Genomic DNA, 23,482 nt, shown 5'->3' with positions numbered 1-23,482 from the left:
TATACCTGTACTATACCTCTCATAACTTCTTCACTTGATATACCTGCTATATCTTCTATACCTATACTATACCGCTATACCCGCTATATCTTCTATACCTATACCTGTACTATACCTCTCATACCTTCTTCACTTGATATACCCGCTATATCTTCTGTACCAGTTCTATACCTCTCAAACCTTCTTCACTTGATATACCCGCTATATCTTCTGTACCTGTACTATACCTCTCATACCTTCTTCACTTGATATACCTGATATATCTTCTGTACCTGTACTTTACCTCTCATACCTTCTTCACTTGATATACCTGCTATATCTTCTATACCTATACTATACCGCTATACCCGCTATATCTTCTATACCTATACCTGTACTATACCTCTCATACCTTCTTCACTTGATATACCCGCTATATCTTCTATACCTGTACTATACCTCTCATACCTTCTTCACTTGATATACCCGCTATATCTTCTGTACCTGTACTATACCTCTCATACCTTCTTCACTTGATATACCTGATATATCTTCTGTACCTGTACTTTACCTCTCATACCTTCTTTACTTGATATACCTGCTATATCTTCTATACCTGTACTATACCTCTGATACCTTCTTTACTTGATATACCCGCTATATCTTCTATACCTGTACTATACCTCTCATACCTTCTTCACTTGATATACCTGCTATATCTTCTATACCTGTACTATACTGCTATACCCGCTATATCTTCTATACCTATACCTGTACTATACCTCTCATACCTTCTTCACTTGATATACCCGCTATATCTTCTATACCTGTACTATACCTCTTATACCTTCTTCACTTGATATACCTGCTACATCTTCTATACCTGTACTATACCTCTTATACCTTCTTCACTTGATATACCTGCTATATCTTCTATACCTGTACTATACCTCTTATACCTTCTTCACTTGATATACCTGCTATATCTTCTATACCTGTACTATACCTCTCATAACTTCTTCACTTGATATACCTGCTTTATCTTCTATACCTGTACTATACCTCCCATACATTCTTTACTTGATATACCTGCTATATCTTCTATACCTATACTATACCTCTCATACCTTCTTCACTTGATATACCTGCTATATCTTCTTTACCTATACTATACCGCTATACCCGCTATATCTTCTATACCTATACCTGTACTATACCTCTCATACCTTCTTCACTTGATATACCTGCTATATCTTCTATACCTGTACTATACCTCTCATACCTTCTTCACTTGATATACCTGCTATATCTTCTATACCTGTACTATACCTCTCATAACTTCTTCACTTGATATACCTGCTATATCTTCTATACCTGTACTATACCTCCCATACCTTCTTCACTTAATATACCCGCTATATCTTCTATACCTGTACTATACCTCTCATACCTTCTTCACTTGATATACCCGCTATATCTTCTATACCTGTACTATACCTCTCATACCTTCTTCACTTGATATACCTGCTATATCTTCTATACCTGTACTATACCTCCCATACCTTCTTTACTTGATATACCTACTATATCTTCTATACCTGTACTATACCTCCCATACCTTCTTCACTTGGTATACCTGCTATATATTCTATACCTGTACTATACATCCCATACCTTCTTCACTTGATATACCTGCTATATATTCTATACCTGTACTATACCTCTAATACCTTCTTCACTTGATATACCTGCTATATCTTCTATACCTATACTATACCGCTATACCCGTTATATCTTCTATACCTATACCTGTACTATACCTCTCATACCTTCTTCACTTGATATACCCGCTATATCTTCTGTACCTGTACTATACCTCTCATACCTTCTTCACTTGATATACCCGCTATATCTTCTGTACCTGTACTATACCTCTCATACCTTCTTCACTTGATATACCTGCTATATCTTCTGTACCTGTACTATACCTCTCATACCTTCTTTACTTGATATACCTGCTATATCTTCTATACCTGTACTATACCTCTCATACCTTCTTTACTTGATATACCCGCTATATCTTCTATACCTGTACTATACCTCTCATACCTTCTTCACTTGATATACCTGCTATATCTTCTATACCTGTACTATACCGCTATACCCGCTATATCTTCTATACCTATACCTGTACTATACCTCTCACACCTTCTTCACTTGATATACCCGCTATATCTTCTATACCTGTACTATACCTCTTATACCTTCTTCACTTGATATACCTGCTACATCTTCTATACCTGTAATATACCTCTTAGACCTTCTTCACTTGATATACCTGCTATATCTTCTATACCTGTACTATACCTTTTATACCTTCTTCACTTGATATACCTGCTATATCTTCTATACCTGTACTATACCTCTCATACCTTCTTCACTTGATATACCTGCTACATCTTCTATACCTGTACTATACCTCTTATACCTTCTTCACTTGATATACCTGCTATATATTCTATACCTATACTATACCGCTATACCCGCTATATCTTCTATACCTATACCTGTACTATACCTCTCATACCTTCTTCACTTGATATACAAGCCATATCTTCTGCACCTGTACTATACCTCTCAAACCTTCTTCACTTGATATACCTGCTATATCTTCTATACCTGTACTATACCTCTCATACCTTCTTCACTTGATATACCTGCTATATCTTCTATACCTGTACTATACCTCCCATACCTTCTTTACTTGATATACCTGCTATATCTTCTATACCTGCACTATACCTCTCATACCTTCTTCACTTGATATACCTGCTATATCTTCTATACCTATACTATACCGCTATACCCGCTATATCTTCTATACCTATACCTGTACTATACCTCTCATACCTTCTTCACTTGATATACCCGCTATATCTTCTATACCTGTACTATACCTCTCACACCTTCTTTACTTGATATACCTGCTATATCTTCTATACCTGTACTATACCTCCCATACCTTCTTTACTTGATATACCTACTATATCTTCTATACCTGTACTATACCTCCCATACCTTCTTCACTTGACATACCTGCTATATATTCTATACCTGTACTATACCTCTCATAACTTCTTCACTTGATATACCTGCTATATCTTCTATACCTATACTATACCGCTATACCCGCTATATCTTCTATACCTATACCTGTACTATACCTCTCATACCTTCTTCACTTGATATACCTGCTATATCTTCTATACCTGTAATATACCTCTCATACCTTCTTCACTTGATATACCCGCTATATCTTCTGTACCTGTTCTATACCTCTCAAACCTTCTTCACTTGATATACCCGCTATATCTTCTGTACCTGTACTATACCTCTCATACCTTCTTCACTTGATATACCTGATATATCTTCTGTACCTGTACTTTACCTCTCATACCTTCTTTACTTGATATACCTGCTATATCTTCTATACCTGTACTATACCTCTCATACCTTCTTTACTTGACATACCCGCTATATCTTCTTTACCTGTACTATACCTCTCATACCTTCTTCACTTGATATACTTGCTATATCTTCTATACCTGTACTATACTGCTATACCCGCTATATCTTCTATACCTATACCTGTACTATACCTCTCATACCTTCTTCACTTGATATACCCGCTATATCTTCTAAACCTGTACTATACCTCTTATACCTTCTTCACTTGATATACCTGCTACATCTTCTATACCTGTACTATACCTCTTATACCTTCTTCACTTGATATACCTGCTATATCTTCTATACCTGTACTATACCTCTCATACCTTCTTCACTTGATATACCTGCTATATCTTCTATACCTGTACTATACCTCTCATACCTTTTTCACTTGATATACCTGCTATATCTTCTATACCTGTACTATACCTCTCATACCTTCTTCACTTGATATACCTGCTATATCTTCTATACCTGTACTATACCTCTCATACCTTCTTCACTTGATATACCCGCTATATCTTCTATACCTGTACTATACCTCTCATACCTTCTTCACTTGATATACCCGCTATATCTTCTATACCTGCACCATACCTCCCATACCTTCTTCACTTGATATACCTGCTATATCTTCTATACCTGTACTATACCTCCCATACCTTCTTCACTTGATATACCTGCTATATCTTCTATACCTGTACTATACCTCCCATACCTTCTTTACTTGATATACCTGCTATATCTTCTATACCTGTAATATACCTCTCATACCTTCTTCACTTGATATACCTGCTATATCTTCTATACCTGTACTATACCTCCCATACCTTCTTTACTTGATATACCTGCTATATCTTCTATACCTGTACTATACCTCTTATACCTTCTTCACTTGATATACCTGCTATATCTTCTATACCTGTACTATACCTCTTATACCTTCTTCACTTGATATACCTGCTATATCTTCTATACCTGTACTATACCTCTCATACCTTTTTCACTTGATATACCTGCTATATCTTCTATACCTGTACTATACCTCTCATACCTTCTTCACTTGATATACCTGCTATATCTTCTATACCTGTACTATACCTCTCATACCTTCTTCACTTGATATACCCGCTATATCTTCTATACCTGTACTATACCTCTCATACCTTCTTCACTTGATATACCCGCTATATCTTCTATACCTGCACCATACCTCCCATACCTTCTTCACTTGATATACCTGCTATATCTTCTATACCTGTACTATACCTCCCATACCTTCTTCACTTGATATACCTGCTATATCTTCTATACCTGTACTATACCTCTCATACCTTCTTCACTTGATATACCTGCTATATCTTCTATACCTGTACTATACCTCCCATACCTTCTTTACTTGATATACCTGCTATATCTTCTATACCTGTACTATACCTCTTATACCTTCTTCACTTGATATACCTGCTATATCTTCTATACCTGTACTATACCTCTCATACCTTCTTCACTTGATATACCTGCTATATCTTCTATACCTGTACTATACCTCCCATACCTTCTTTACTTGATATACCTGCTATATCTTCTATACCTGTACTATACCTCCCATACTTTCTTCACTTGATATACCTGCTATATCTTCTATACCTGTACTATACCTCCCAAACCTTCTTTACTTGATATACCCCATATATCTTCTATACATGATTTAAGCGGATAGAGTTCACGAAAGGAATCGTTAGCGTCGTGAAAATAAACACTGATTTGAACGAAAAACACAAAACGCGCAAATATCAATCTAAACATCACGAGACACCCCTGGGTCCAGTCTGAGCCAGCGTGCCACTCTCCCTGAGTCTTAACCCCCTTCTGTGCTATACGGTTACGTTATAATGTATCTTTATTGAACTGTAGATAAAATATATGTAAGAGGCAATGTAACGCAGTTAAGTAAAGTTGTGATTTATGTCGTCTTTAGAAGACCATTCGTCAAAGCGCCAAGTACATGAAATGTGTAGACATTGGGCAGGTGCACTACCTCCCGTCACCTCCCCCCCCCCCCGGGACCACCCCCACCCCCACCCCCACCCCACCCCACCCCAGGCTGTACTTACAGTGCACCAGCACTAGATGTAGTCCTAGGGGGCGTCCACGGCGCCATGTCTGCCGTCCTGATGATAACCCCCTCCAAACTCATCACTTTAACGGCAAGTTCTCCCTGGAATAAAACGCCGTAATATCCACTGCTGTACACGGTGTCCACATCTCACCCTCAGCGTCTCTCTGATCTCACTCTATAACGTGTAGTGGTCGCTTAGATGTAGTTATATAATCTGCGCATATATCGGGCTTGCACTGCACCTTCTATTTCTATTGATATATTCCTTTGTTTAAAGCGCACAAAACCGTGAGAGAAAGAGAAGCAGAAATGCGAGGCTTTCTTTGGTAAGCCAAACACGAGTGAAAGGATCATTATAAAATCAATACACTGGCGAGTGACGGGGGGAAGAGGGGGAAACGGGACGGACGCTGATCAGGTGCAGACGACGATTTAGATATCAGGTGCAGATATATTTCTTAAATCACATCTAGACATGACAGAGACAGATGGAGCTTTTATTATGAAATACAGTAAGACGATTAATTAATGCGTGATGATAGGAGAACTGATGGCCGCGTTCACATTAAGAAACGTTACGCCATGTGTTAATAAGAGAATTATCCATCATTATACTTCTGAACATCATACTGCAGCAGAAGTAACCTGCCAATCATCGATCCCTCATCTTTCCATTCCAGATGTAAATGAGTTCTCAGTTTTCCTAACTCTTTTTTTTTTTTGCATTGGGAACCATAAAACTTACCAATCCAATTTTTATATGTATATTTATATTCAATTTAAATCACAAAAGTTTAATGCTACATAATATTAAGTATTTTGTTCTATTATACCGATAGGTGCGTTAATTACATGTGTCTTCAACATGTATTGTTATGGAAACAATTTACAGGCTAAGTTATTGCCGTCACTTTGTTTCGAATCACGCAAAGTTAGTGAGTCATTCATTAGAAGAATATTCTAAACATTTTTATTTGGAAATGGTCCTCAACATAGAAACAATATGGCTTACCTTGCTTTATCAGTTTGATAATTAACATATTTCTAGAAGCTATTCAGCATTCGGTCTTGAAATCTTATCTATCATACATGGACAAGCGATATTACAAATAGAACCTGGGAATGAAGGAACACGGGTCCCTATACACACAGCCTTCACTGCCTTCATTCCCTGCCCTACCCCGGCCCCAACTTCATCCCAGACTGCTCCCCACTCCCTACACCCCGGCTCCAGCTTTATCCCAGGCTGCTCCCCACTCCCTACACCCCGGCTCCAGCTTTATCCCAGACTGCCCAACACTCCCTACACCCCGGCTCCAGCTTTATCCCAGACTGCTCCCCACTCCCTACACCCCGGCTCCAGCTTTATCCCAGACTGCTCCCCACTCCCTACACCCCGGCTCCAGCTTTATCCCAGACTGCCCAACACTCCCTACACCCCGGCCCCAGCTTTATCCCAGACTGCTCCCCACTCCCTGACTGCCCCGTGTGTTAATTAAGTAATGGAGAGTAGGATAATGACAATTAATTTGATCTCGAACAAATTCAAAGTCGACTGATTGGTTCGAGAGTCACTATTTGTCTGGAGGGAGTCACAGGAGACAGTTAAATTAATAAACACCAAATTAAGACGATCGAATATCCTAGAAATGTAATTCGACGATTACTTCATTTGCAGACGCATAAACTCACAGAATGGTGAAAAGAAACAGTATTGTAACAATGAATTTCCAGCATAGCGTGCTGTGCCTGTGTGTTTTAACAAGATGTTTTAAAAGGTAGAACATTCATGAACGCTTTTGAAATGTAGCAGCCAACTGACTTAACCTGGAAATAACTCCAATAAGGCAGTTTCTGCACAATCTCCTTCTACTACAACGGGTATTGGGCTTTTTCTCTGTCCAGAAAATAATATATTGGCATAGAAAGCTCGCCAATGAGTATGGACTAATTAATGCTAGCAGTCTGTGGAAAACTAAGCAGGGAGCAGGTGTGGGTGAAACCCGCACAAGACGGTAATGAGGAAGGATTCTCTACCCCATGCAACATACCGTGATCTGCCCGGGTGACTTCACGTCATAGCTGTTTATGATGTCCCATACGTCACGGGCAGTGAGGGATTTAAGCCCTGTGCCAGACAACAATACGTCTTATATTGTTGATGTCAATCAAATATATTGTTGGTGAAAAACTTTATATAACCTTCTACTGCAAGGACCAACAAATATGCCATTGCATAGATAACATCAGTGAAGAGAACTGAAGAGTGGACAGCAACAACCAACACTCTAAGCACAGGGCATTTTTAGATGGTCACTGTACCCGATGACCTGAAGTTTACTACATTGTGCCTTTTTTTAAATATATTTAATCTTCATTGGTAATTAAATGAAATCAGGGTCAATACTATAGCACACCTATAGCAAAATCTTATCCTTGGCCAGCAACATGAGATTAAAGAGTGTGAAAATAAGCGTTTCGACACAGTATGTCGAATAAGTAGACCTAACGAGTATTGACTGAATTAAGACATAAGTGGAAATGATCCACCACGCCAACTATGTCAATTTCGTTTTGTGTTTATAATTTGCCACTATGCACTTTACGTAATACTCCATGCCAGAATTTTAACCGCGTTTGGACATAATGTTCATCCACGCTTTTAGCAGGTTTGTTACCGATATTGTTTTCACAAGATACATGTGTTCTGCGTTTATTCCCACTGAAGCGGTATGCATCATTTCAATTAAAATTCATATTTATATACTCGATCTCAATCGAGGCTCTCATGTGGAGAATATTTCATGTAAACAAAGCCAGCCACTTGGAGTTCAACTAAGGTGAGTTCTTTTATAGTGGACGCTTTGATGGCTTATTGACACATGCGAATGACCGTGAGATTTAACTTAGGCCCAGATTACTTCTGCCACGGACATCGTGTATTGAAATCGTATAGTTTTCTGTGCGATTTTATGACACCGTAAGTAGCAAGAGCTACAGAGACAACGTTTACATGACGTGCGGGTACCGTGCCATTTCTACGATATGATATGACATGAGATCGTGAACGAAAAGATCGGGTTCATGAAAGAAAAGTGATCGTTCTGAACCCCTTTAATCTCAGTACACTTGCCGTACGCTTTCCGTACGGCTTTCTTGAAGATCGATACGTTGTCCATGTAGTCAGAATGAGAAAAAGCACAACTTCAAATTCGTGAAAGTGAACTACACTAAATTTTAAACATCTTTACTTTTGTTAAGGTTCCTAAAACCACCAAAGTTGGTAGGAAAAGAGACCAACAACAGTTTTAACCTTTATCACGATCCGCACAACGCCCGTACGGGAACTGTGCGCCGCCTTCTACGATAATGCTACAGCCTACGTGCATTAATGCACTTCTTAAAAAACTTTTTTGAACTAATCTTAGCTTAAAGTGTGCGCTTGTGCTATGAAATATATTAACCATAATATCAGCTGCTCTCTACGTGCATGTCTATGCCAGGAGTGTTCTAGCAAAGTCTTCAAATAACACGCAGTGGCTATGAGTAAGGTTAGACTGCTGAACCAGACAACTGCCATTGAGATGGATGCCTGCACCCCGCCAACTCTCTTCATTGGAGACCTTATTACCGTGGTTTTGATTTCTTGACTTACAGTCTAACATTAGCACTCAGTGTCAACTCTCTATGAAGTGTACGAGATTGGTAAGTGTAGTGCTAAATAAAAACCAAACTTTAACACGTCTACTCTTTTTTACAATAATAATAATAATTATAATAATAATAAAGTAGACGCTCGTTCATTCACCAGCACACAGTGCACATCGACTGCATGATGACTGACATTACTTTAAACAGCAGATGCGCACTTAACAACTAGACTCATACTGACATTAATCAAGAAGCAGAGTAAATGGCCGTACGTTTGGTAAAGTTTGCTATTAGAAACATTTTATCATGTTCGAGCAAAAGCTGGGGAGAAATGCTTTATACTTAATTCCTGTCCACGTTTGTTTTTCAGCGTTTCACTGGCAGAAGCCTCGCACAGGACCTTCAATGAACTGATGTTAAGTATAGAGCACGTGCCACGGCTGGGGGATGTTACGTTAACGTGTTCCTTTTATGTGACCGAAAGTTCAGTCACGAGCAGCGTTCTTAACACGTTAACATGTGCAATATAACGCACAAACATGATGTCATAAGTGTACCTCAGTAATGATACACAACCATGCACAGTCATAGAGACCATGAGTGAAGAAATAATACAACTAGACCACGCAACGTGTAATAAAGCTCTGTCCTGAGGTTTTTTAGTGTTTAATATTTTTTTCTTTATAATGTAATCAAATATAGGCAGTATACCACCAACAAAAGGGACATCAGTGTATTCAGGATTTTTTCGTTAATAAATCTCAATGGTTTTAAAATTATTTAGATCATACTTGTTTATTATATCCCAAAATCAGAGTGACATAATTAATAAGACTGCTAAATAGCTTGTTAGCGTTTATTCAGTTTACTAGAGGACTGGTATGACCTCAGATATGGAGAGATCGTTGGCAGGTAGTTTATTAAGTCGTCAAACAGAAATGAAAATGTGAAGAAATGTTAAGTGTTTGTCATTCGCAGCACAATTTAATACGTGGTCATATCATGAAGAGCGGCGGTCTTTTGGCACACAATTTTCAATGAAAATGCTAGTATTCCCCCTCATAAAACCAGGTTAAATCTACAAGTTTTAGAAGGAGTAGACACACACACGTATTCTGTACTTACATCTGTCCATCATACTCTGTACTGGTGCTGCTCAGTTTGCTCCAGAGTCTCTGGAACGCTGACGGTCTCCTCCGCTGTTGGTACGGTTGGACAGGCATGTGTCCACGCCGGTCACCGGGTCTGACGGCAGCTGGAACAAAGTCAAAGTCAAAGTCTAAGTCAGCAGGCTGCATTCTGAGGAGGATCGGACTGGATTTGATTATGTACGTTATGATACAGTGTGTGTTAGTGATATGGGTCTCATGAGTCAGAGGGGCTCTCAGGGGACGGCTGTCAGAGGGGCTCTCACGAGACGGCTGTCAGGGAGGCTTTCAGGGGACGGCTGTCAGAGGGCAGCTGTCAGGGGGCGGCTGTCAGGAGGCTAAGAGAGCTGTCTTAATATATTCCCTGTACACAGCGCACTGCACAACGTTTACTGCTGTCAGCTTATTATCGCCTAATTCGGTTTAGTTTGGTAAACTGTAAGTTTCGACACGTATGAACCGTAATTGACGGCAGATTGTTCATCTATCTAGCTCCACGAAAACTCATTGTCTAAATCCTGCGTCAGTGTTTTGTCATCTTCACAAAATTGGTGGATAATCCTAAAACCAGACGCTGCCCCGTGTTCTGTAATCGTTGCAGAAATCCTGGAATTGAAGGATAATCCTGACGCTTTTAAAGTCAGCCCGCAGCTCAACGTCCGTTCTGAATACCGTGAAAAGTAGATCTGCTGAGTTGGTGAATATATGCAACGGTTCAGTGTTATGATTTATTTCTCAGGGTTAAACAATGAATAAAAAACTGTCATAGAGGCGGGTGTAATTAATGTTCTTTGTTTCAGTAGCAGCGATTTCCACGTGGCGCGTTGCCTACATAAACGCCATGGATCCAACTGATGCCTCGAGCGTCGACTTTAATCTCAACTGTTGTTAACAAAATCTGATGGAAATACCATTTCCAGGAGCTCAGCCATACTGGTTTCTCTTAATCAAAAGCTGGCAGACGCTGAGAAGAGTACCCGTATGTAGAGCAAACTGACGTTGCGTATTTCCCGGAGTACGTACCAGACGTGCGCTATATTGCATTAATTAATGCAACGAATGCACTTAACTGCAGCGGAAGCGGCTAATTCCTCGTCGTGCCGCGATCTTCGGTGTACGTTATTGTTTCTGGATAAAGAACAGCCTGCTTCAAGATGGCGTGTCCCTCCTCGTATCTTCTGACCCGTACCTCACGGTCCTCCTCTCTCCTCTCTCCTCTCTCCTCCTTCTCCGCTGACTGTCTGCGCTGTGCCACACTGATTTACACACTACAGTTCGGAAGACGCGTTCTTTATGTACCGTCTTTTATGTCTACTTGACCGCAGTTCCCTACAAAACAAACTCGGGAAGCAAAGCCCCTGGTAGCAAACGCTGGACCCGACGCTGGACAAAGGCTTCTTACTGATGACCACTGTGCTTTTATAAAACTGACAATAAACACGCCATATTTGTATGACTGATGAATGGCGGAGTAACCTTATATCCTGATATATGTTGTTTAGAAATCCTATGTTCTAATTATCACCATGGCAACGGCTCGTTAGCCCACATAATATCTCTTCCACCCCATTTTGTGACACCGACACCCTACATATCGTGGAAGTTAACACCACAGAGGAGACAAAATGTCCCTTTCTTCCGTGGTTTCCAGTCACGTTGACATCCCGCCACAGCACAAGACCCGCACAGATGTAAACAACAAACGCCGGAGTGCACGTGGAGGTCACCACTCCAGCCTTTTGTCCGTTAAAAAAGCGGCTTTGAAAGTGGACATGTTACGTCATCGCTGGCGTTACGAAACCCGTGTCTGGCTCTATGTGTGCAAGAAAGCCGCTGCGTCTGCATTTTAACACTTTATTTTTATTTCCAGCGAACCAAAGAATTCGTTAGAAATTCTGACCAGGTGTGCAGGATATACACTTCATTGGCTGGTGCTGGGGAACGTCATGGGAGAGTGACTTGTATAACTAGAAAAGCACTTCGCGAGCGCAGACCTCCGCCAAGGCAGCAATTTTTGATTATTATTGATAATTGATTGACTCCTGATCCGGATCACCACCAATAACTAATCACTTCTAAGTTAACCCATTTCTGACCTACCCTGAAAATTTCATCAAAATCGGTCCATAACTTATGTTGATGATTGATTTTTGATTATTGGTTATTGATCCGGATCACCACCCAAAACTAATCATCTTTTCCTTGGCCCACTTCTGACAGTTCCTGAAAATTTCATCAAAATCGGTCCATAACTTTTTGAGTTATGTTGATGATAGACAGACAAACAAACAGACAGACAAACAGGGGTGAAAACAAAACCTCCTTGGCGGAGGTAATGAAAGAGAATTTATGAATGCATCTTGAAATGTACCACATCAAGCTGAACAATAGTCTAATATTGTGTTGACTTTATGTGTATATCAACGTATAGTCCTGTAAAATAGTCAAATATTGTGTTGAATTTATGTGTATATCAACGTATAGTCCTGTAAACTAGTCAAATATTGTATTGAAATTATGTGTATATCAACGTAGTCATCAAAGATCAGACTGTTATGACTCTCAGTCTACCAGAGTCAACAGAGTCATAAGTCTAGGGATTGATGGGACTCACGTGCTGGATATTGACTTTTTTCTCTCTGTTACGTCAACAGTCAGGTGACCAGCAAAGGTCAGAGGTCATCTTGAACAGGGCGTGAAGTCGTCGCCCTTTGAACCAAAAAATACAGTTAGTAATTTTGTGTACTGAAACAACGCAGTATGCAGATAATCTGACGCGACATCTGGTGGTGATTTCTGGAAGTAACGCGTCTTCAGCAACACGTTCTGTCGAAAAACTGTCGATACCCACTCTGCAAGTAACGCGAGCTGCAGCACTTAACAAATGTGTCTGTCTGGTAATGATCCGTGCAACTTGTAGGTTTTGGTTATATTATTACCTTTTGTCTTGATGTATCGTCCTTGTGGCTTCTATTTGTAAAACTGCAGTTTGGTTGATGATCGAATTTGTTTAATTCTAGTGTTTTTAAAGCTTTCTATTTATTACTTATATAGCAATACATTTAGAGAAAAGCTGTGTTCCATGTCAGGTAAACTATTTCCAGGCTCACTTGTGTAATTACCCGTCCCGTGATTCAGCTGAAGTCGCTGGCCTTGAAGCTTTGATATTGATCAGGTACACAAACCGCGTGCACCTAATTTCTGCCCTCTGTCCATTCATAACTGCTACTGGTCTGGCGTCTACAAACACACTGTTTATGAAAGCTGGCCAACAGAAACCAGGCTGTAAATCACGCGCTGTTAGTTACAATGTGGCTGATTAAATGAAAAAAGGTCACGCAGTCGGAAAGTGAACTAGCTAGATATTAAAACTGTCTTTAGCAGTTAACGTTGATGTTTCTTTCGAAATAATAATAATAATAATAATAATAATAATAATAATAATAATAATAATAATATGTTAATAATAATAATAATAATATGTTAATAAAACAATATTATTATTATTATTATTACATTACCCCTACCTGTCTCGTAGAGCACGCGTAAAGTGGATTGGTCGCATTCAGAAAAAGTTGATCCGCGTACTTACTGAGCCGTGGACTGACCCCACTTCAAAGGAAGCCGCTTAATCCCTTGTGGTTTTCACCGTCTCCACACACGCCGTAAAACAGATTAAATCTCGGCTCCGATGTTTACATGTTTTTGCTTAAGTAACGGCGCGTGTGGACTGCGAGGGGAGACCAGCAGGGGATTATAAGCGGCTACCTTTTAACTGGGTCGGCCATATTTGATCCGTGGGTCTGTAAGTCCGAGGATCATCTGTTCTGAATGCGACCTAACACATCCTCGGACTAAATATGGCCGACCCACTTAAAAGCGATGTCGCTAATCCCGCCTCCTTCTGGAGGGGTCTAGCAATTAAACCTCGGAGTCAAGATTTTATCCGTTTAATGGTGAGTGTGGTTCCTAAGAGATCATCAGGGGATTAATCGGCTTGCTTTTAAGAGGGGTCGGCCTTATTTAGTTGGCGGATCAGTTAGACCGCGTGTCATCTGTTCTAAATGTGCTCTTATAAGGGTGCTTTCCCAGAGATTTAGATCGATCTAGAGATTAAGATTTAGATCGACCTAACTCCCTGGGGGTTCACGCTAAATTGCAGTCAGCCGAGCGGGCACCATAGCTAATTACCCCCTTACAGCTTTTGGTAGGCGGGACAGACGCTTAGGCCGGCCAAGCTGACAGTAATCTAGTGAGACTCCCCACAGGGATAGATCGATCTAAAAATCTATGGAAATGGGGTGTTAGAGAGATACTTGAGAGGGATAAGGCTACATGTAGCTGAGAGGGTTATTATAAACTACAGTATAGCATACAGCAGGTCTGAATTAGACGCCGCTCTACAACACAGTATTATCACGGCGCAAACAGCACCAAGGACGCTATCTCTACCTGAATCTGAGGTGTAAACTTGACCATCATTATGACACGGTATAAAGTACAGTTTAGCCTGTGTATGAGATAACCGACACGGTCGATATGGCTGAGATATAGCGGGGCTTTCTGTACTTAAATCAAATGTTAACGTGAGTGCCACCTGCCGGCGTGCCTTGTTATAGTACGTACCCTCAGTGTGAGCGTCCAGGGTGACCGTGCTGTCGTCATCATGGGTGAGGTGATAGTGACAGTCCATGGGCGCCCTGTAAGGTGACAATGACACAGCTATGACGGCAGTCTGACTGAACATAGACAGACAGAGAGAGAGAGAGAGGAAGACTGAGCCAGAGTACTGGACTGACGTTAGATAATCAATTTGATAATGTGCTTAGTAACTTGGTCAGATTCAATAGTTTACATTATATAAACTAAAGCGAGGTTTCAATGGACAGCTAGCCTTGGAGGCAGACAATAGAACAACGTATGGAGAGCAGTGTTCTGTATCCAAGCAGTTTCACTTGGAACAACTTTACTCCCAGAATTTGTCAAACTGAAATCTTTTTTTCGTGATAACAAGTCGTAACCGTCCCCTTCTCATGGCGTCTCATCTACATGAATCGCTAGAAGATTTCGCCTTTCCATACACTTTTTGCATAAACCATAACGAAAAAAATCGTTTGACTTTCATGGAAACATCACACTATATCAAACGGCAAATTATTTGGTATCGTTTTGAATTGTTTCTGAGTAAATACGTACCAGTAGTTTGTTTTTCAATCAACAGCAAATGTAGAAATCGTTGTTTACCTAAAGTTTTTTTGTTTTTGTTTTTATTTTATTGGCGGAGGTCTGACCGCCAAAATAAGGGTATTTTTACATATATATTTATTATTATGTTATTCATTTTCTTCAGTTTCGTACCTATTTTGCTCATTTTGATCAATTTGCACTACAGGGAACAGAACTAGTCAATCAAAGGGATTCCCCTATAAAAGTACACAAACGATGAAAATTTATCAGATCAAATGATTTCTTGCCTTCACTAGTGTACTGCTGAAAAAACTTTATACTCCGTGTAATAATGTCAACTCTTAAATAGTTAGTAGAATTCGCTCCTTGCAGCACACGTTGCCATGGTGCCGCTGCTGCACACGAGTAGACGTTGCCATGGTGCCGCTGTAGCACACGTAGAGTTGCCATGGTGCCAATGGTACACACGTAGAAGCGTTGCCTTGGCAGCGTTGCTGGTACCTGATAGTTACTTGACAACAGCGTGTTCACTCGTGGTCAGGTTATAAAGATGAGTATTTACGGTTTAAAGTCAACACAGCAGACAGCAGACAGTGCCAGAAAAGCTGAAGCTTCTCTTAACCAGACCACAGGGGAAATAAAACCGAGGCCTCCATTTACAATAAACTATTTCACTGCGAGTATTCTTCTTATATATTTTTTTCATTAATCACTATAATGAGACATACTCAGATCGGATTATATATTCGCGACCGCAGTGTTTGCAAGTTCTAGTTTTTTATTTAGAAAATTCAAGCAGGCTGGTTAGATTACATTTAATGTAAAGGCCAGCAGTAGACATTTCCATTAATCAATACAGGCTAAGTATGCCTGTATTCTCCGCTCAACCATGGAAGTTTATGCCTCGCGGCTCAACTGACCACCGCTTAATAACCAGAATCCAGTTTTTAAAGGTCATGTAGCGCTACACGGCGTATTAGGACGCCTTCAGATTCACCCATTGTACATGTACCAGTTGATTCTCGCTGAAGTGCAATCAGCACACGATAGTTACTTACCCCCTAGTTGCTCGAAGAGGCATATCAAACAGCTAAGGTGAATCCACTGATTACACTTTAGCGAGAATCCCCAGCAGAGTTGGACCTACCAAGCAACTGAAATCTGTGAACCTGGATGCGGTACAAAACCAGGCCTACCCAACTACCAGACTCGGCACCTAAGGATCCTGAATTAACCGGTATATCGGACCACGCTACCCGTTTTCAAGGTGTGTGTCAGATCGCATTTCGGAGTATCATACCCCAGAACAAATTTTGTAGCACGACTGCGGGCTCATCCACGCTCGGCTGAACAACCTTAAACTGTACTCTTACTTTAGAGTACTCTATTTTATTGTCTCTATGGGGATATATGGGGACTTTACGACATTCGGTTTGAATGTTTTAACCACTTTTGATAGGGCTTTTTGCATTGTATTAGATTAATGTGGGAGTCTAAGGTTCATCTAGGTGGCTTTCAAAATTATGCACCCGGTTTTAAAATCATATAGCGATTTTACGACAATCGTTTACTATCCAATCAAGGTGACAGCCGAGCATACCAGGGCTCATCCTGTCGGTGTTCTGGCTGATACTCCGAAATGCGATCTGACACACACCTTGAAAACGGGTAGTGTGGTGCGATATACCGGTTAATTCAGGATCCTTAGGTGCCGAGTCTGGTAGTTGGGTAGGTCTGAAAACTTACCATGAATAAATGCCATGAACAAGTTTCAAGACCATATTTGGAATAAAAAATTCCCAGAATGCATGATATGTTACTAAAATCCAAGTAAAAGATGCATTGATGCATTCATTCAACATATAGGGTGAGCTGTTGTATTGCATGGCTGATAAAGCAATCCAAGTGTGGCATTTGTTGGTGTTTTATTAATGTTTGTAACAGAGCCTGTTCATAATGTCGTCTACATCGCACGTCTATATCAATGATAGATCTGATCTGGGCGATGGGATAGACGTATTTTTACATAGATAGATAGATAGATAGATGGATGGATGGATAGATAGGTAGGAGAAAGACTTAACGAAAAAGCTGATTAATAAATTAATATATACATCAGTATATAATCAACAATGACATCACTAATAAATAGATTAACGAATGAATAAACAAATTATATACAGCCAAACAGATTTATAATTGAATATATAACAAAATAAGATATTACAAGACAGTTACAGAATATATCTGTTATGTAAAAGCATGTGAGTTTGGAGGATAAGAAGTATACGTATAAGGTGTGTGTAATCAAGCGTTCTCACCGTGCAGACTAAGTCTTTCCCCCACCTTGTCCAGCAGACTCTGTGGTATATTAAGCGTTACTTTAGCATTTGCCCCACGGTTAACGATCACTGCAGACCTTCGTGTGGTGTAGCGTCCCAGCCGTGTGAGGCTACGGCCGACTTCAGCACGTTTGGTGCTGTGCATCTTTCCTCTCCTGTAGCTGCCAGCTGGTCTAATATCTCTGCAGTACGCGGCTGAAGCCCACCTGGACGCTACTTAAGCTACTATATACCTATGTACATACCAGAGACCCCAGCGCCGAGCTTTGGATGTTGTATAACAAAGAACGAGATTTGGCAGTCGTAATGTTCCAGAAAAATTGCAATCAGCTATAATTAATTGCATATAAATCTCCTGGCATATCAGCCGTACTCAGGTGTTTGATTGTTATTTGTTATTACTCGTGTTCTGTAATCTCTACTACACGACAAACACCTTGAGAACTGCTATTTCGACGTCCCATTTTAGCATTCCAAGCTATTCTATTTCACGTTTTAATAAGTGTTTAGAAACACTGTTTATGTTATTTCTGCTGCTTCCATTATTTGATATTTTCTCTTATGTAACACTGACTTAACGAAAGACGCTCTTATCACGGTAGGACTGAAGTAAAGCATTCTATTAATACATGGACGTGATTCCCAGACATGAGACGCCGACTAAGAATGTCGATATTGTTCATTAAAACCACAAAGAATATGTGGGAATACTGCGGTGTACATTTACCGTATTTGTCAACTTCTAGCCTTACCCTTGCCCCAGAACGCGCACGCTGATATAAGTCTGGCATTGAGTATTTGCTGCAGGTTAATGGTAAACACAGTGAAGTAAGCAGGCAAGTAAACAGTGCAAGTTCCACAGACTGCTGTAATTTGTATTCAGACTTTGGTGTCTTTAAATTAAGACTGATTCCATTGTACAAACATAGTACAAGTTATACAATCAACTCTGAATAAACAGAAAACTAAAGCGACAGAACCTACCTCATTGGATCACTCGATGCCTGGGCTATCACGACAGAACAGCTGTGGGTGGTGGTGGTAGTGGTGGGGGTCAGGGAGGGAGGGGGGGGGTGAACCAGGAGAGCTGCCTCCAAGTTACCCGTGCTCTCTTACAGTGGCTGGAGCCCTTAAGTTACGCCACTGTCCGTGCCCGTCAATAATTGGGACTGTTATCAGTGACGTCTGGGCCACTTTGAACGGTGAATGTACGCTGGACAGGAGACCAATTTCACTCTGATAAGAACTCCATAATTGTTGACTGTTCAAACACTGACTCATATCAGTTCAGTAACCATGGCAACACCAGGTGGTCAAACCAACACGAGGCATAGCGCGCCTTGACGGCCTGTTAGTAAACCATGGGAAATGTGACCAGAACGCTGTCACACTATGTCTAGGATCCGGCCAATAGCAGGACCGTAGAACAGCGCGCCTGGACAGCCTGTTAGTAAACCATGGGAAATGTGACCAGAACGCTGTCACACTATGTCTTGTGTCCGGCCAATAGCAGGACCGTGGAACAGCGCGCCTGGACAGCCTGTTAGTAAACCATGGGAAATGTGACCAGAACGCTGTCACATTGTGCCTTGGGTCCGGCCCAAAGCTGGTGATAACACAGAGTACTGACCATGAAATTCGTGGCGATATTTGGCCTTTTCTATTCAAGCCCTCTTTTTTTTGAGGGGAATTGTAAACTAAGGGTCATATGATTTTTAAAATTATTTTATCAATACATGCAAACCACATTAACTGAAAAAAATCTGCGAATTATGAATAATGTACAGATATGTACAGATGTGTATCACAGTAAGGGCTGACAGTAAAAGGAGTTTCTTAAATTTGTAAAGAAAAAACTGAAACACTCAGTGTGACACACACTAATGAAAAAGAGTAAGATAATGAAAATAACAAGGTACAAGTAGCAAAGACGGGAACGAAACCCCCTCTGAAGCACTGAACGCCGTCGCCTGGACTCTCTTACAGTCACTCGTCAGTCACACCTAGCACACTTGATATGCTTACTAGATCACATTTAACATTATCAACCAGGCGCATTTAGAGCTGTTCTTTACCTGTAGCACCTAACACATTCGTTGAATATGACAACAGAAGTGCACCAAAGTGTGCTTAGAAGGATTGGGTGAGGACAGATCACCCACTCTCTTAGGCTGGACTTCTTGATATACAGTGGACTGAAAGAGAGTGAGTGGACTTTGGCTGGAAATAATGATATACAGTGGACTGAAAGAGAGTGAGTGGACTTTGGCTGGACAAAGTGATATACAGTGGACTGAAAGAGAGTGAGTGGACTTTGACTGGATATAGTGATATACAGTGGACTGAAAGAGAGTGAGTGGACTTTGGCTGGAAATAATGATATACAGTGGACTGAAAGAGAGTGAGTGGACTTTGGCTGGACAAAGTGATATACAGTGGACTGAAAGAAAGTGAGTGGACTTTGGCTGGATATAGTGATATACAGTGGACTGAAAGAGAGTGAGTTGACTTTGGCTGGATATAGTGATATACAGTGGACTGAAAGAAAGTGAGTGGACTTTGGCTGGACAAAGTGATATACAGTGGACTGAAAGAGAGTGAGTGGACTTTGGCTGGATATAGTGATATACAGTGGACTGAAAGAAAGTGAGTGGACTTTGGCTGGACAAAGTGATATACAGTGGACTGAAAGAGAGTGAGTGGACTTTGGCTGGATATAGTGATATACAGTGGACTGAAGAGAGTGAGTGGACTTTGGCTGGATATAGTGATATACAGTGGACTGAAAAAGAGTGAGTGGACTTTGGCTGGATATAGTGATATACAGTGGACTGAAAGAGAGTGAGTGGACTTTGGCTGGATATAGTGATATACAGTGGACTGAAAGAGAGTGAGTGGACTTTGGCTGGATATAGTGATATACAGTGGACTGAAAGAGAGTGAGTGGACTATGGCTATATATTGTGATATACAGTGGACTGAAAGAGAGTGAGTTGACTTTGGCTGGATATAGTGATATACAGTGGACTGAAGAGAGTGAGTGAACTTTGGCTGGATATAGTGATATACAGTGGACTGAAAGAAAGTGAGTGGACTTTGGCTATATATTGTGATATACAGTGGACTGAAAGAGAGTGAGTGGACTTTGGCTGGATATAGTAATATACAGTGGACTGAAGAGAGTGAGTGAACTTTGGCTGGATATAGTGATATACAGTGGACTGAAAGAGAGTGAGTGGACTTTGGCTGGATATAGTAATATACAGTGGACTGAAGAGAGTGAGTGAACTTTGGCTGGATATAGTGATATACAGTGGACTGAAAGAGAGTGAGTGGACTTTGTTATACCGTATAATAAATCGCACGCGTTTGGTCCAATATAGCTAGTTCATGACGAGAAGAATGTTTTTATTATTTTTGAACGATTTATTATTTAAGAAACTCCGTAGGCTTAAGATTATTCTGTTTTACACACCCACCATTACGGGGCACTTGTAGCAAATAGACTGCATTTCAGCTTACACATCCAACAACTTAATTTGCCAGATTCGCCGGGCTCGTTTATTATTTGTAGTTGACTGGTTTTCTCCTTACAGATTTATTTATTAATATGTTTCATTAGCATTGTGGTTGTAGATGACTTCATTCTGTTTACAAATTTATGGACACATTCTGAAGGGTCCTAATTGCAGACTGACATAACGGGTATTATTTGTATAATTGTAAGATAACAATGGTGAATAAGCAATGAACCCTCAAGATGAAAGATGAAGTTTGAAAATCCGTGTTGCTGTGTAAATGATCGACCGAGGATATTTCTGTGTCGTAAATCATCAGTGCCCGGGAATGATAATTGAACCACTTACAGTGTAGTCTCATAAGGTCTCGACCCTAGGCGAGGTGGCACCATCTATCACTGTGGCAGCACAAACCAGCACAACTCTTATCATTTATACATTGGCCGTCTCAGGGAGGGAAAAAGATAAAATATTCGCTTATAAAATATACACATATGCAAACACACATTGTATTTTGTAATAAGATCAATAAAAACAGGACTAAAATACAATATATTGATTGAAATCCTTTAAGTAAAAGACATACGAAAGCATGCCGATTTGATTTGAGGTGAGAACAGTTCAGCTTGTTGATTAAACCTATGATTCTACCCATACAGACCCAAGGGATGTAGCGTGAGTGGGTTTTTGTCGCCAAACATACCCAGTGACACGTACTGTAACTGATAACCCTGTCACACAGACTCCTGCTGGCGACGCTGCCTATTATTATTTTATTGGCTTAGGGGAAAAAATGGCCATATCGTGACACGGCGGATAAAAGCACCAAGTTTGGCATGTGGTTACCTTTTGACATTCTAAATCTTTCCAGAGCCATAGCCCTCTAGAGCCGTAACCTTTATGAAATTCTATAGAAAAATATGCATAACTTTATTGAAAAACAAACTGAATTTGATAGTGGATAATGTTTTTTCCTGGCTTGCATTAGTTCCAACCCTTTGAACTACTACAAGTAGGGGGGACCGGGGCAAGTTGGCCCAGTTAGACACTTTTGGCCTTGTAGAGCCAACTAGAATTGAGTTAAGAGTAACAAAACCGGTTTCAAAGTAAGCCCCATGAACTTAGCTACGTATGCAACGTCAATATTTTTCAAATATAATGCCAGATGGCTTCCAATTTGACAAAAAACACAGGGTAGTTAGGATGTGGAAAACACTCATAATGTGAAAACGGAAATGCTTCTTTTAGTTGCCATTAGTTGATACCTTCGTGTACTAATATTCCTTTGGCACATGGCGGCCATGTTGGAATTTCTCAAATGTCCAAAAACGCATGTAAACTACTCACCACACACATATTATGTGGCTAACAAAGATGTGGAAAACACTGACGTACTCCCATGGTTTTCTATGGAATATGGCAGCCATCTTGGATTTTTTCAAAAAGTTGAAGGAAAAACGTTTGTTCCTTGCCAGAAATGTATTATATGGTAAATGAGGATGTGAAAATCTAAAAATAAAAAAAATTCTTTGATGAAAATCAATTTAGGTATGAATATATTTCCATAGAATTCCATAAATTTGCAGCCATTTTGTATTTTTTATAAACGGAACGACAGTGTCTAAAAATGCGCACTGTGTGTGTGTGTGTGTGTGTGTGTGTGAGAGAGAGAGAGAGAGAGAGAGAGAGAGAGAGAGAGAGGGGAGGGGGGACAGAGCGGATCGTATGTCTAGAAATGCACACTGCGCGCTCGCGTGTGTGTGTGTGTGTGTGTGCGTGCTCTTGTGCACGCATTCTAACCGAGGACACACACCCGCCCGAAACCCACTAACCGAGGACACACCTCCAACCGAGGACGTCCTCGGTTGACATAAGCAGTGGAATGCATAAAGGGGCCCATTTCAAGTTAGGTGGTGAAATTTGACGCTATTCTGAGCCAGTCCTCGGTTATGCTGTATAGCGCGGGCCAAATTCCCGCCACGAGTGTATCAGAAATACTGTCCAACTTTTTGTCTGAAATCGGGC

At 40.5% G+C, this 23,482-nt stretch overlaps 1 protein-coding gene across 6 annotated transcripts in view; it reads right to left on the bottom strand.

Annotated features, from left to right (window-relative positions):
- The window catches only part of LOC106151745 (uncharacterized), a 47,230-nt gene extending 28,624 nt beyond the window's left edge, over positions 1 to 18,606 (bottom strand). The window contains exons 1-3 of one of the 6 annotated variants that reach the window (XR_015335651.1): positions 17,919 to 18,056; positions 15,037 to 15,110; positions 10,388 to 10,517 (exon numbers count right to left, since the gene is read on the bottom strand). Coding sequence is in view for 1 of the 6 variants with exons in the window: in XM_087018885.1 (XP_086875011.1) it covers positions 10,388 to 10,517; positions 17,919 to 18,084 (296 nt within the window). In the remaining 5 variants the exon portion in view is untranslated. Of the gene's footprint in view, positions 1 to 5,606; positions 5,880 to 10,387; positions 10,518 to 15,036; positions 15,111 to 17,918 lie in introns of those variants that run through there. The other 5 variants (XR_015335653.1, XR_015335649.1, XR_015335650.1 and 2 more) reach the window with 5 other exon arrangements.
- Between the last annotated feature and the right edge of the window lie 4,876 nt (positions 18,607 to 23,482).

The sequence above is a fragment of the Lingula anatina genome, chromosome 8 (genome assembly GCF_051362555.1).
Source record: "Lingula anatina isolate TDL-2025a chromosome 8, LinAna3.0, whole genome shotgun sequence".
NCBI classification, from domain to species: domain Eukaryota; kingdom Metazoa; phylum Brachiopoda; class Lingulata; order Lingulida; family Lingulidae; genus Lingula; species Lingula anatina.
The sequence above is the reverse complement of the archived record's forward strand: the minus strand, read 5'-3'. Positions and strand labels throughout refer to the sequence as shown.